The sequence below is a fragment of the Pleurodeles waltl genome, chromosome 5 (assembly GCF_031143425.1).
Source record: "Pleurodeles waltl isolate 20211129_DDA chromosome 5, aPleWal1.hap1.20221129, whole genome shotgun sequence".
In the NCBI taxonomy this organism is placed as follows: domain Eukaryota; kingdom Metazoa; phylum Chordata; class Amphibia; order Caudata; family Salamandridae; genus Pleurodeles; species Pleurodeles waltl.
The window spans coordinates 595,093,976-595,110,094 of record NC_090444.1 but is presented as its reverse complement, the minus strand read 5'-3'; the positions used below and the strand labels follow the sequence as shown (position 1 = coordinate 595,110,094).

General features: G+C 42.2%; 1 protein-coding gene across 2 annotated transcripts in view; it reads left to right on the top strand.

The window, feature by feature from the left end:
- Positions 1-15,726, top strand: part of AGT (angiotensinogen) — a 122,500-nt gene extending 106,774 nt beyond the window's left edge. For both annotated transcript variants that reach the window (XM_069234442.1, XM_069234443.1), the window contains one exon: positions 13,443-15,726. In XM_069234442.1, the coding sequence (XP_069090543.1) occupies positions 13,443-13,637 (195 nt within the window). In that variant the 3' untranslated portion in view covers positions 13,638-15,726. The remainder of the gene's footprint in view (positions 1-13,442) is intronic.
- Positions 15,727-16,119: the final 393 nt, after the last annotated feature.

The following is a 16,119-nucleotide window of genomic DNA, read 5'->3' as shown; positions in this document are numbered from 1 at the left end:
CCTGAGTGGCTAAGAGTAGTCCCACTGGCCTCATTTTACTGTTTGAATATGGTATTTGCATAGACACAGAGTATATTGGACAGAGACTCATTAGACATTGATGGTGATATAATACAAGTCCTGTAATAGTTTCTCATGTAGTCTGATAGAACTGTTCAGAAGACCTTTGCATTTATAATTGTGACACAAATTACCAGCGGCAGGGGACATCAGAGATGGATACTCACGCAATGAATTGACAAAATTAAAGAATACAGCAGTAAGGGGGACAACAAAAGGCTCCCTGAATAACCATGGATTGCATAGACACTGAGGGCCTCATTTACAAGAATTTGACGCATATGCCAGATGGGTCTGATTTCTTGTGCTGCTCTACAATCCCCTAATGACACAATTGATGCGCTGTGCTTCCAACACAGAGCTCCACAGCGCACTTTTTCACAGATGCTTCAGAAATTCTGCCCCATCTGTTGGCTCTAAACTCATGCACTGCTGGACTAGCATAAAAAACAAAATCTACTCCAGCAATGCAAGGAGTCCCCTTCAGAAAAAAAGCCCTGTGCCCTGCTCTGAGCAGGCAGTAAATTTCTGATGCAGTGAAGTCACAGAATGACACAGTGAAATGATGTAAATTTCACTGCGTCATTTCTCTGTTGTTTTTCCCATGAGAATGCCTACCTGGCACAGGTATAATGTGATGCAAGAGTTTACAAACTGGCGCATTGGGCCCAATGCATCCGTTTGTAAATCTGGAGCAGTGTAAAGCTCTGCTAGAGCCACTGCTGCATACAAAAAAATGACCTAATTGTGGAGCAAAGACCTTATAAATGAGGCCCTGAGGACCTCACTTACGAGGCCCTAACGGCACACTGCACCACTGGAGCATTATTATTTTTTTATGCTGTGGTGGCACAGTATGCCAGCCCATATTTACAAGGCCACACAAAGCCACCTTGAGTGGCTTTTCAAGGCCTTGTAAATATGGACCCTTTTCATGCATAACACTGTGTAAAAGGGGAATTCCATGGGTGTTCCTTGGGGTGTTTTCACGCAACACCCATGGAACCAGAAGGAATCTGATGCATTCCCAGATTTACAAGTCTGGAAATGCATCAGATCCCTATGCCACCTCAGGGGTAGTGTAAGAATGACCCAACGGGGAGAAATATCTTTATTTCTCCCCGTTTTTCCTCTTTTTATGTGTGCTGCATACTGCCTCTTGTAACTGTTTTTGTGCCTTTCTGCACAAAAACAATCATCCCCGCAACACAGGCATCCTTGCACCATCGTGCAAGGGTGACTTTGTTGCCCCATGGCAGCAATTTGTGCACCAGCGCACAGGGAGAGGACAGAAATGCACTGTATCTTGTAGATACAATGCATTTCTGCCCTTTCTCTGTATCGCAGGGCAGCACAGCAAGGCACTTGCTGCGCCACCCTGTGCCATGGGCCTCGTAAATGAGGCTCTAAAACTTTAGACATACTGGGCCAGATTTATCCCTCATGGTGTTTCAAAGGCAATGCATTCCCTAAATTAGATTTACCAAGCAAGACAAGGCCTCCCTGAGTGGCCCTGAGCTGCTTGCTAAATTTGTAGTATTGCAAGACAGCACAAGTCGCTACCTTGCCTTACTGTGCCCTAGGAAGGCGTACTATCGATGGAGCGTGGATGTTCCCATGCATCCACACATGGATTTTGGTGCATTCCCAAATTTACCAATACTAGTAAACCTGGTAATGCGTCAAAATGTTATGCCTTCCCAGGGGAGGTGCAACGAGGCGAACTATCTTTATTTCTGCTCTTTGTTTCCTCTTTCTAAGTGTGCTGTATAGAAAGAGGAAAATGCCTCTGAGGATTGTTTTTATGCAGGAACGTGCTCCTTTCTACAGAAAAACATTCATGCTAACAACACAGGCACCCTTGTACCATGGCGCTAGGGTGCCCACGTTGGCCGGAGGCAGCACAAAGTACGCCAGCGCAAGGAAAGTAATGTGCCATATAATATTAAATATGATGCATTCCAACCCTCTCCCTTTCACACAGCGCAGTTGTCTTAATGCGTTGCATTGCTTGAAAGTATGATTTTTTAACAAAAACATGGCTAACTGATGCATCAGGCCTAGGATTATTTAATGCTATACTGGCTGGATACAATATAATTAGGAACAATAGAACAACTGGAATGGGCGGGGGCTTGGAGGTAATATATGGAGCAATTGTTCCATTTAAAAAAATGGATTTACCACAGTTCACAAGGCCGAAACTCTCCTGTCTACGATAATGCTCACCCAAAAATCTGCCTGGTTCTTTCTATTACTATATCATCCCCCGAGGATATTGCACGGGTTTCAGCTCTGCATTAGCTGATTTAATTGACCTTAGTTTTATACATCAAATATCCTCTGTGTGCTAGGAGATTTAAATATAAAATGGGATGACAAAGGTTGTTGCGAGACTCAAGAGTTGGAGCACTCCCTTTCTGCCTTAAATTTGGAGCTACCTGTGGCCTTGTCCACACATGAAAAAGGGCACACAATCAACCTCATATTTACCAAAAACCCAAACTATGGGGCAGATTTAAGACCCCCTAGCACCTCCTTACGCCACATTAGCATCATGTTTTTTACGCTAATTTTGCCCAATGAGGCCACAATACTGTAGCAACACCAAATTTACAAAGTGGCTCAATGCATGCATTGCACCACTTTGTTACCCTTTGCGCTACATTATGCTTGCGTCAGGCATAATGTATGCACAGGGAACATTCCCCCGTTAGGGGGACTGAAAAAATGACGCAAGGAAATCTAAGAGATTTCTTAGCATGATTTTTTTTGGCACTTTTAACGCCTGTTCGGAGCAGGCATTAAAAGGATGCACATCATTGCTTACAATGGGCGTTGCAGGATTGGCGTCAACATTTTTTACGCTAATCCTGCAAAGCTTCAAACTAGCCTAAAACATCTTGATGCTAGTTCCTTAACTATCGCCATGATGTTACACATCATAGACACATGGTGGCGTTGGGGGGCACTAAGAGGTGCAAGAAAAGTCACAATGCACTTGGTACTACGCCACTTTTCTTAAATCTGGCCCTATGTCTGTTATGTCATTCATAAAGATAGCTTGGGCTGACCATTATGGAATTCCACTTAATATGATTTTGTCTAGTGTTTCATCGTCCCAACAGAGAATTAGACTGGCAACGGGTAAAGCATGGTCTAAAACAAGCACTATATTTCAACAGTTGAGTAACAAAAGCACTACACACCATTGCACCAGTAACAACCAATATATTTAGGAGTGTAGCATCCCCTCCCTGGTACTTGAGTGGGCTGGCCATAGCAAAAAGACAACGTAAAAAGTTTGACAGGGTTTGAAGAAAAACAGGATCAGAAAATGATAAATCTGTACATAAAGATGAATTTAAAAGGTTTTAAAAATAATGCATTTCAGCTGAAAAAATATTTAGCAGATAAAGTCATACCAGCAAGAAATATTAATAGGGAACTGTTTAAGTTAGTATAAAGTATATGTTTTCATGTCTTCTCTGACATTGAAACTTGCTAGCTCTGACTATCGTTTTCGTCATTCTTTCAGGAGAAGATAGTTAAGCTTTGTATCATCTATCAACTTCACTAGTAAGGGATGGGAGGGACGAAGAAGAATTGATTCAATGAAAGTTTCTCCATTAACAGATTTTGAGTTATTACACCATGAAGCAGTAAAAGATATGATTTTGACAATTACATTTGGTTGACCACTAGATCTCTGCCTCCTGCTTCCATATAAGTGCTGATCTGTTTGCACTGCGACTAACTGAATGATATAACTAAGCAAACAGTGCTGTCACTTGTCCCAAATTATAGAAAGAAGCCCAAATTCTTCATATTTAAGAAAATATGCATGCTGATCCCGAGCAAATTCTAACTATAGGCCCATCCCCTGTCTCTCCTTTCCCGCAAAAATAATGGAAAAGGAAATTAACAGACAACTAATCAAACATGAAGAATATAAGAAAATACTGAACAAAGCAAAGGTTGGGTTTGGGTCTCTTCACTATGCAGAGACCTTCCTGGTAACTGTGTTAGATGACACAAGGATTCTACTGGATAAGGGCCATAATGCAGCACTAATTTCATTGGGCCGTAGTGCTGCATTTGACACAGTCTACGATTTAACGCTGATAACTAGGCCAAAAGCATTGGGAGTCGGAGGAAATGTATTGGATTGGTTGTCCTCCTTCCACACTAATCGAACCCAGACTGTTAGGATGGCCTCCCATATCTCGAAACCAAAGGTTTAACATATAGAGTGCCTCAGGGCTCCATTCTAAGCTCCACATGGTTTAACCTTTACATCTCTCCTCTGGCAAAATTTATACAGAATTTTGGATTTCCTTAATGTGCTATGCAGATGATACCCAGAGACCAGTATTAATAGCTGAAGAAATAATGTCAGTCAGGAATTTCCACCACTGTGTGCAAATCAAGAATTGGATATGCACAAATGCACTAAAATTGAACTGGGAGAAACAGAACTACCGTGTTTTGATCCCCTATCCATAACAAAAGGTGCCAAACTGGTGGCCTGAAGATATGGGTAACACACCTACTACTGTTCCCATAGCAGAGCATCTGAATACACTCTGGCTTGAGCACGAACAAAGGGGTATATCCGGTAGTTCAGGCATTGTTCCTAACAAGCCTGGACTACTGTAATGTGCTATTTCCTGTTAAAACTTGGTGAGACTCCAGTGAGCGCACAAATGGGCTGCTAAGCTGATAAGAGAAAGGAGTAATATTGTTCATTCTCTTCCACCTTGAAAGACTTTGCTCTTGAAAACCCCCTATTTATCTCATGAAGCCATTTATCAAGCAGGCCTTTTAAGCATCTCTGAGAAATTGCAGTGTTACATTCCAAAGAGAAAACAGAGATCTGGAGAAGCTTTACTCCTAACTTTTTTTTTATTGTTTTTATTTATATTAAGCATATAACAGGATAGAGGAAAAAAGACGCAGCTCCATACAGCTAATGGGGGGAATTCGGGGAAACCACTCCTATCCTTAAACTAAAAAGGGAAGGGCAGTAGAGCCTTTCCTGTATTGGCTACAAAGTTAAGGAACAGTCTCTCCATTTCCCTCAGGGTTAAAAAAAATCCCTGGAAGTTCCCTAAGCTTCAGAAATATGCTCCATCATCATCATCTGTCCTTTCATAGCACATCATGAAGTCTTTTCATATTTGCTTTTCAAACCTTAAGAAATGCTCATGATTACAGGAAATCTTAAATACTTTTGGCACTGAGCAACATAAGGCTAGTAAGACATAAACAGTGTTCTGTGAGTCACACCTCCTCAACTTCCACATGACATCCTGCATACTGGTAGCTCATTCACTTAGCTTTTTTTTTTACATGGCCCAATGTAAGTCCTAACATCCTCAGTAATATATTATTCATTATAAAGAGAAAAAATCTTAATGCTTCAGCCAAACAAGCTCCAAAAAATGTGTCTCTGCTCCATTTTAATTACCAGCATTATTATCTTACGTCTCTACTGTATTATAGCGGTAGATGGGCCAATCCGTCTTCCAAAAACATAACAATTTGGGAGAAAAGCTGTGTAAGTCTTGCCTTCTGTCCATTCTCCTGACCCAAACACTGAAGAAAATGTTCTTTCACATGCCAGACAGTAGGGCTCGAAGCTCGTTTGTAGGCTCAGAACTACAGCAGCAACATTACTGGATACGTCCAGAGCACTTATCGATCACACTTCCCTTCACCCATTGAATCACTCACTGTGGCTGCTGTCTCCTTCAAAGTCTGCCACGGAATATCCAGCGTCCTCATTCTTTCTTTCTATCTTACAGGATGTAATGTTCTTCCCAATTTTCTGGGCAAACCCACTGTGCTAGCTCTGAAAGCCTGTAGGAACAACACAGAATAACTTTCAAAAATAAGATGTAGTCTCCAATCACATGCCACGCAAACTTTCAATATTTAGGAAAGAGATCCCTACACCCACTACAGGGAAATGATTATTTGTATCATCTATGTAGAAATATCGAACTTTTCTGATAATTGATTGGTATACTTTTTTGTCTGAGTGGTTTTGAGGAAATTAAATTCTCCTTAGTCAAGCCATAGTTCACATTTATCTCTGCTGACCAATTTCTTATTATCTTCTTTTACCATTGTTTCTTGATGTGTACAGCAGATGTAAGTTACTCAGTTTTTGAATTACTTGTGGTGTCACCATCTTCTACTAATTGAAAATTCCTTAAACCTGGAAATGAAGGATTTACAATTGAAAATGGATTGTAATATAGTGATAATAATGAACCAGTTTTAGGTAACTAGAACATTTCGACTGACTTTGGGGATAAAGCCCCATAGCCGTGATCTGATTTTGTTTTCACATTTGAGGTCGGAACGTTTCAACATTTTCCACTATCATGAGGATAGGTCTTATTGTTTTGAAAAAAAAAAATCAAAATAATTTGGGGTAAACAAATCAATATATAATTTGTAAAATAATACATAGGTATATTGTAGGTTTAAATAGTTTAGCTATATTTGGATCCATTAGAATGTGTATTACTTATTGTACACACTCAACTGTATGGTCTGTGTACCGAATGTGCCAATCATGTCCACATGGGAGCCGTGAAGCAATTACATGACCATGTCTGTTTAGCAACATACCACAATCAGCATTTGAATAGTGCATATAATGTTCAGTTCAATTGTTTATTTTTCAGTAAACAAGGCAAAAACAGACTGCCTCGGGGAATAAAATTGTTCAGTCAAAAAGTTTGAAAAAATGGAAGAGCAGTTAGTAAACATCAACAATAGCCCTAGAAAAATAAATGCATCAATGCTGCATATGATGTTCTAATTATCTTATATGAAAACAAGGATTTATTAATTTATGACGGTGCCTACTCAAGACTGAACCAACAAATAAAACATCTGGCAAATCCTATACCTCATTTTTGCAAATGGCACACTGTCACTGCATGTCTTCATTACCTGAAGACATTGCTCTAATAATAGCCAAACGCAGGCCTCGAGTTAAAAACTGTAACAAAGACAGCATTCTTCCTGCCTCTAGCAATTATTCATAAAAATACCACCCCATACGCCTGCCTACACTCAGGGTTACCCATCTTTCCAATGCCAAACTGCAGACATTCAGATACCACCCTTTTTCCTCATGTGTCACAACGCAATGTACCACCCCCTGGCAGTTCAGCTTTCATCTAACCACTTCTCAATCACATGTCAAGGCGTCTGATATCACCTATCTTAAATACTTATTTTGGAGGTGTCAGTCTCCACCGAGAATCAAAAATGAACTATCCATCTTTTACCCTGAATGCAGAGGATCTCTTGCAACTCTCATGCCTTACACCTATAAAAGGGGTACCCTAGACTTTGTCACAGCAAATAAATATTTGCCTTGCTCAAAAGTCCATAGGGGTTGAATTGTTAGATTACAATAGGATTTCAGTCTAAATCAACGTTGAACCCACCAAATCCAACTATAAATTTATCACAGGTATTTGGACAAGAAACAAGGAACATTAGTGTTTCTTGCCCAGGAAAGGCCACCACAATAATAACTTCTAAATGAAACCATGAGAGCTCAACCGAAGATACATGTGCCTAAATGTCATATTACAATGCAATCTTGACCTCTACCTTGGCTCTATAGCCCCTCTCAAAAATATAAAAAAAGTGAAATATACATAACCGTGGTTCTCCAAAAGACTCAAGCAACTAGAGAAAAACATCAGGAAACTAGAACATGTTGGTCGATAAATAACTCATTCTGCAAATGCCACATCTACATTCTCAAACCTGAAATGATGTCTTATAAAAAAAATACTAAACAATAGCAGCCTTTTTAACACTTGTTAGACCTGCCAGCTGTTGGTGTGGTTTCCCTTCTTTTTGGCTTCTGACCTCCTGTTTCAATCCTGTGCTGAATTTCGTTTTTGCTGGGTTTAGGACCCTGGGCACTTTATCACTGCTGACCAGTGCTAAAGTGCAAGTGCTCTCTGTCTAAATTGGATTGGTAATTGGCTTATTCATTATTGGCATATTTTATTTACTAGTAAGTCCCTAGTAAAGTGCACTAGAGGTGCCCAGTGCCTTTAAATCAATGCTGCCAGTGGGCCTGCAGCACTGATTGTGCCACCCATTTGAGTAGTCCTGTAAACATGTCTCAGACCTGCCACTGCAGTGTCTGTGTGGGCAGTTTGGAACTGCCAGTTCGACCTGGCAAGTGTACCCACTTGCCAGGCCCAAACCTTCCTGTTTACTACATGTAAGTCACTCCTACACTAGGCCCTAGGCACCCCGTGGGCAGGGTGCAGTGTATTTAAAAGGTAGGTTTTGCATGTCATAATAGTAAAATACTGCTAAATTCTGTTTTCACTATTGCAAGGCCTTTCTTTCCCATAGGTTAAAATGGTGATTGCCTTGAAATATCTTTTAAGTGTAGTTTCCCATTGGGAGCAGATAGAGATCTGGAGATTGGGGTCTCTGAACTCACAATTTAAAAGTACATCTTTTGGTGAAGTTGGTTTTTAAATTGTAAGTTTGAAAATGCCACTTTTAGAAACTGGGCATTTTCTTGTTGAACCATTCTGGGGCATATTTATACTCCGTTTGCGCCGGAATTGCGTCGTTTTTTTTGACGCAATTTCGACGCAAAACTAACTCCATATTTATACTTTGGCGTTAGACGCGTCTAGCGTCAAAGTCCATGGAGTTAGCGTCATTTTTTAGCGTGGACACCTACTTTGCGTTAATTATATGCAAGGTAGGCGTTCCCGTCTAAAAAATCGACTCCGAGGCATGTGCGTCGGATTTATACTCCCAGGCAAAATTCACGCCCGGGAGTGGGCGGGTCAAAAAAATGACGTACGGCCGCTTTTGCGCTGTTTTTTAGCGCCTGCAAAAGGCAGGCGTTAAGGGACCTGTGGGCTCTGAAGGAGCCCAGAGGTGCCCTCCCATGCCCCCAGGGACACCCCCTGTCACCCTTGCCCACCCCAGGAGGACACCCAAGGCTGGAGGGACCCATCCCAGGGACATTAAGGTAAGTTCAGGTAAGTGTTTTTTTTTGTTTTTTTTTGTGGCATAGGGGGGCCTGATTTGTGCCCCCCTACATGCCACTATGCCCAATGACCATGCCCAGGGGACAGAAGTCCCCTGGGCATGGCCATTGGGCAAGGGGGCATGACTCCTGTCTTTGCTAAGACAGGAGTCATTTCTATGGGGGTTGGGAGTGAAAAAAAATAGCGCAAATCGGGTTGCGGCGACAAAATTGCCTCAACCTGACTTGCCCCATTTCTTGACGCCCAAGCCCCATATCCCCCTACGCCGGCGCTGCCTGGTGTACGTCGTTTTTTTAATGCACACCAGACGGCGCCGGCGGCTAACGCCGGCTAACGTCATTCAATAAATACGGCGCCCGCATGGCGCTTCAGAATGGCGTTAGCCGGCGCTAATTTTTTTGACGCAAAACTGCGTTAGCGCAGTTTTGCGTCAAAAAGTATAAATATGGGCCTCTGTGCCTCAGCCTGGATGTGGAATACACGTATGGGTCAGGATGACAGTTGTGCTGTTTGTGAATTCACTCTAGACAGTCACACAAAGGGAGCTGAGGTGTGCCCTGTGTATCCTGATGGGCCTTCCTGGGCTAGAGTGTAGGGAGGAGCTGACACTTGCACCTGAATAAGACTGTTCCTGTTCTTACTTACACAAAGCTGTCTCCAACCCCCTAGAGCAGGGGTCTTCATACTGGGGGGTGGGCCTCCTTAGGGGGCCTCAAATGATCCCGGGGGCACCTGGCTCTGGCTAAAATAAGCATTATGCTGATAACAGGGCGTTGTTTAAGCTGAAAAAAATTATCAGCACCAAACTGCTCTGTAATGGGCCATCACTAACATGTTTTGTCATTTATATCCAAGCTGGGAGCAAGTGTCAAAAGGGAAGGGACCCCAAATACACTCCAACACCCACCCACCACCCCTAGTAATCACACTGTTAATACTTTTACACGTTAGTAAGGCCTGCCTGACCAGAATAGTATGTTTGGTTTAATGCATTTGATTACATTTTAGACCACTGCCCTAGAGTATGTCTGGGGCCAGTGCTGGAAAGGCAGGGTCTTGTGCACTACAAAGACTTTCCTTTGAAGTTTGCATAATTCAAGGGCAGAAATGAGTATAAGTACTGGGCCTCTGAGACAACAACTTCAGAACACTTGTGGACTGAGGACATTCTGCCAGGAAGAAGAGATAGATGCCACAGGAGCGATGCCACTCTGCCAGTTGCTTTGCTGTGCTGGCCTGATGCTTGATGCTTCTGTCCTGGGAGTGAAAGGACTGGACTTTGCTTTCTACATCCTGCTTTCCAAGGTTCTCCAAGGGCCTAAACAGAGCTCCTGTTAGAGGTCTCAGGGATATCAAAGGCTTCATCTGCCAGCACCTGGGCTCTCTTGCTGAGAGTCCAGACTTGCTAAGTAGTGTCAATCCCACTTCCTGGGCTCCTGGGAGTGAGTTCTGGTATAACCAAGAAGAAACCAAGTACATCGACTCAAGAGCAACTTCGGAACCGGTGCCGCTATCTAACTGTGCCGCTGCCTGCACCAGGAGCTGTGTTACCCACTGAGTGCAACAACCTAGACAGACGGCGCAGGCCCGATGCCGCTGCAGCACCTCTGAAGTCCCACCACAGTGTCATTCCTAAGTGCTGTGTCCCCGACGTCCAGGACATTGGACTCTGATCCGCCACAGCTCCTCTGGCCCCATGGTGTGATTGTGACACCGCGAAGTTGATGCATCACGTCTTGACCTGCGGGATTCATCGACCCCGCCGGATTGTAAGGAACTGATGCTTCGCCTCTGACACTGCATCAACTCCCCTGCAAACACCTCACCAACCCTGCCTGGCAGTAAGGAACCAACACTGCACCTCCCTGACTCCCTGCAATGTCTTTGTTTCATCAATTACGAAAGGCACTGTGCCTGGACTCCGTGCGACTCTGTGTCCAGCCCGCACTCGCTCGCGAGTGGCGCCAGACTATTGGGAACATCTCTGTCAATTATGTTGTGATAGCCCCAGTTGGAGCTATTGTGTTTCTAAGCACTTCTATTGAGATTTAACCTTTAAAAATTCATATCTTTGCTTGTGTATGTTGGGTTTGTGTCATTTTTGTCTTGTTTTATTCAGATAAATACTTTTTTTTTTTTCTAAACTGGGGTGGAGTACTTTTGTGATGTTTTCACTGTGTTACTGTGTGTGTACAAATACTTTACACATTGCTTCTCACATAAGCCTGACTGCTCATGCCAAGCTAACAAGAGGTGGTGAGCAAGGGTTATCTTAGCTGTGTATAGGGTCCCTACTTGGACAGGGTGCAAACCACTGCCAAATAGAGACCCCATTTCTAACAACACTCAAATCAGTCATACCAGAAACAGACTAAGAGAATTTACTCAAGGTGTGATAAAAGGTCACATCTTAGCAAACTGTGAAACCGTCTTCAATCGACTGTAATAATAAATTCAGCTGATTTTTTCACAGAAAAAAATATTAAATTCAGTCATAGCACTTTTGCTCATAAATTGAAAACTGTAACATAGGCATCTAGATTCGAATGAAAAGCAAAGACAAAAGGGTTGTCTTTCTTATCCATTAACAGACTTTTAATTTTAACATAAAACTCCCATCTTGTGTAGAGGACCGTACACTTGGTTTATTACCCATAATATAGCACTCAACTCGAAGAATCCTGGATCAATTATTAAAGGCTCTTTAAACAGGGTTTGGGGCCCTGACTCCCTAAAAAACAGGCCATGTTAAGCTCTTACTCAAGAAACCCGACAGTGACTCCGCACAGCATTTCAACTATAGACCGGTCGCATGCCTGCCATTCTTGGCTAAACTTCTAGAAAACTGGGTAGCAGTTGAACCGAGGAACTGTATTTGAGAAAACCTTTTGGGACACCACCAATCTGGTTTCAGGTCAGGACTGAGCACAAAACTGCAACTATATATGTTGACGCAGCCTTCAATGTTTTAGACAAAAGTGAGTGTTTCTTCAGGTACTTCTTGTCCTCTCCATGGTGGTCAGCACCACAGACAGTAATTTACTCCTGAGCACCTTCAGTAAAATGCTTGCCATTGAAGACTCTGCTAAAATAGTTCTCAGCTTATCTTTGTGTTAGAAAAAGTTGCTGCGTTGCCTTACTCTGCGCCGGGGAGGCGTTCCATGGGCATTGTGGTGGGTTTTCTCACACAATACCGATTGATTTGGATGCTGCACCAGTGTTACTTAACGGCCTAAACCTGAGGCAGCACCAAAACCTTAGGCCTCCCCAGAGCAGACAAAACAAGGAGAAATGTTTTCATTTCTCTTCGTTTTTCACCCCTTTCCATGGTGCAAGGGTGCCTGCATTGTCGCTAGGCTTCCAAAAGGGCAGCAGCACAGGGGAAAAGGCAGGAAAGCACCATATTAACTTACATATGGTGCATTTCTGCCTTTTCCCTGTCACGCAGTGCAGCACAGCACAGCAAGGTGACCTGCTGAGCTGCACTGCTCCACAACCTCGTAAATATGCCCCTATGTATGTAAATTTCATTTTGCACAACCATTTCTACAGCATTCTCAGGAGTACTGGTGGAAATCTATGTTATTCCCAGATTCACAGCGAGCTTCTGTCATCGCAGTACCTACCCTCCCTCCACTGCACAGTGCTTCACTGGCTTGTGCAGTGAAGCAGGGAGCCACTTCCTTTTGAGGATAGGTCCCTTTTTATTTGCACATATCTTTAATTTCTTAAAAAGTGCTTTGATTACCACGGATGACTGTGTAAATGTAGAGCCAGTTACCGATGCATCAAACGAATGATTCACGTTCAGCAAAATAATTTTTGTTTTAGTGCATTTCATAGTCCTTTAAAATCTTCCTTAAATATTTCCAAAATATGTCTGTGGTGATCACAGTACAGAAGTTGGCAAAGTGCTGCGGTCCGCTTTTAATAAATGTGCCTAACAAGTGTTTTAGCACATCAGTGCTTGTGTTCCATTTTTTAAAAGGCAGGCCGCAGTTTGTTCTCTTTGGCAGTGCTCAGCCTTTTGGGACGGGGCATTTTTTGACGGCCAGTCACGCACGCCTTTTATTCTACATTTAAATCCTGAGTGTCACCTTTGTGAGGATAAACAGGCGTTTTTCGGCTTCCTAGCTGTTGCCAGGCAAAGCTGCAAGAGAAACTTTTTTTGACCAAGAATGAATATAATATATTTTAATGGCCATGACAACTTCTGTATATCATTCCCCTGCAACAGACATGTACCCTGAAACGTTTATCGTACTTCTATCCCATGGTAACACTTGTAGGTTAAAGAATGTCTTATCCATCTTCCTCCAGATAATGAATAAGGTTTACTTTGAGCTGGAAGACAGTGGTGTGGTCACGGAGGAGCCGAAGAACCCCCCACGGGAAGATGTGCGGATGAGGCTGACAATAAAACTCCAGCATCCTTTCCTCCTGGCAGTCTACGAGGGAAGCTCCAAGGCGCTGCTCTTCTTGGCCAGTGTCAGGAACCCTCTCGGCGATGTTTAAGATCGGAATCTTGCAAACACGAGAGGGAAAAAAAATCAATATTCAATCATTTCCTCTGTCCTGTCTTTTTTCAATCCTAGCATTATTTTAGTGCAGTGTTATGTTAACACCATACTGGCATAGCTGAGAAAGTGAGATGCTAAGTATGGCACTTTTCAAGCTTAAGGCCAAAAAGTAAGCATTAATGACTGCATTTCTTTCCTCTTTGTATATTACTGATCATGTCACATGAGAAACTAATTCCTTCTAATGTTGAAATGTTGGTAAAAGTAGAAACTATTTTATAGTTAACTGTCTTGTAACTTTGGTGTAGATGGACTGCTGTTTTTTATGTTCTATTATTTGAAAAAAATAAAAAGTCATTCAGAGTCCTACCTTCTTGTAAATGCAAAATCAAGTAGAGGGCAATTTAATTTCAAGCGCGCGCCAATGCAAAAGTAAAAAATGTCATGTCACTGCCATAGTGTGTTAGAGGAACCGCCCCCCCCCCCCCTCCAATTTGAGAATACAGACTCAGTTGTGTGTCAATGTAACATACATTAATCGTATGTTGTATCATTTTAGCAGCACATCTAGATCCTTACAGGCCTTAGTGTAAAGTAACATAATTAGCGCCGTGAACTGAAGACAAGGGGAGGTATACTGTAAGTGGTGGTAGTGTACAAAATCACCTAAGTATACGCATGAATATTGGAAGGGCGAATGTATGCAAATGAATTATTTTTATTTGATGTATTCCCCTAGGTTAGATTTTTCAAAAAATATCTTGTACATTTTTTTTTTACTTTCTAATATACATTACACATTTTAGTGTTAAACATCAACATAAACATTCGATTTGCTGTCTGTCGGTACTGAAGGACGTAACATCTCAACGATCCAGCAAGTAAGAAGCTCCCATCATTAGAGAAGAAAAATATTTACCACACATATAAGTGAGGATACATCTGGGTCCGATTGATTTTGGCATTACCAATGGTAGCAGCATTAATAACTTTGCTCCAACCAGGCCCTCGTATTTTAGCAAATCCCAAGAATGATTGATTGGGTCTCCATTCGAGGACTCTTTACCCTCAAAGAAAGTTACTGTCATAAACAGTGGACAATTATATGAACAAAGGTACAATAGACTGTATTGGAGAATGGGGAGTAGTACAGAGGTGGGCAGGGTGACGTGAGGGTAGGGTACACACGTGTATGGTGTTACCGCATCATTATGGCATCTTACATTTGGGGCATAACACTGAACCTTATGTGTCTAGTGGATAGTGTGTGTACACGTTTCACTCCTTTTAGGACCTTAATGAGTATATGGGGCGGGTTTGTTTGGATGCTTAATTAATCGTAAGCCTAGTGATGCAGGTCTTGGAAGTTAGGTGCGTGCTGAAGTACCTGATGGCATATGGCTCTCAAAATGTTTGTGTCTTGGTTACTGTTTCTAGTTGAGGTTCAAGATCAGTAAGTCTTTGTGTGCCTAAGTATCATTGGGTTGTGGGTAGTCATCAAGGCATGGTCCCCATAGCCTATCAAAGAGCACAATCTAGTCCTGAAGCCTATCTGTCGTTCTCTCATGTGTGGCCAGTCTACGAAATTCTGAAATCCATTCAGACTGAGTAGGTATATTAGCCTAAATTAGTGCCTAAGGATACAGATTTCCACTGTAGTGAGAGCTGTGGACATCCATCTTCTCCACTCCGATATAACGACTTCAACATTAATCACATTGTGTAGAAGTGCAAGTAAGTAGAAGGCTTGGAATGGGCGATCGCTGGTATGGCCAATAAAAAGCTACACTCGGGCCGATTATTTTGATAGCCATGGACATAATCATATGATATGCAGTAAATCACATTTAGGAGCCGTACATCTCCAGCACAGGTCATTTTTGGCTAGCTTCACTTTACATATCCTCAAGGGGGACAAATACCAGTCATATAGTATCTTAAAATATGTAAACTTTAATTGTGCTTCCTGCAATCCGCTATCATACACTTGTAGTAGGGTGTCCCAATCTTCTTCAGTATACTACAAGTTCAGTAATGACTGTCATTGGGTTCTTGTGTCTCAAATAAACTCTTCTGAATGCAAAGCCATGAGCAATATATTGTGTAATCTGGAGACTGTGCCTTTATTTTATTCTTGTTGGGTATATACAAAATAATTGGGGATTCGAAGAGCGATAAATGCTCTTGTTCTAATGCCCATATTGAACTTGCCGTTTTTCCAATATTACCAAGGCACTAAGTGGTATTCCTGTCTAAGGGTGTCAAATGATTTCAATTATTCTATTTGCAATAGGTCATCTATGGTGGTTTTCCCTCTGCCAGTCCATTTGATTGCGGTTCTATTTCTTTGGATGTCCATATTATTCGATATGGCTGCCCCTTATGCAGGTGTATGTGAACTTTAAGCCGTCTGTGTGTTCTGACCAATTGGCCTAGCATTGTCTCAATCATGGGATGTTCTTGAATTTGGCCCTCTG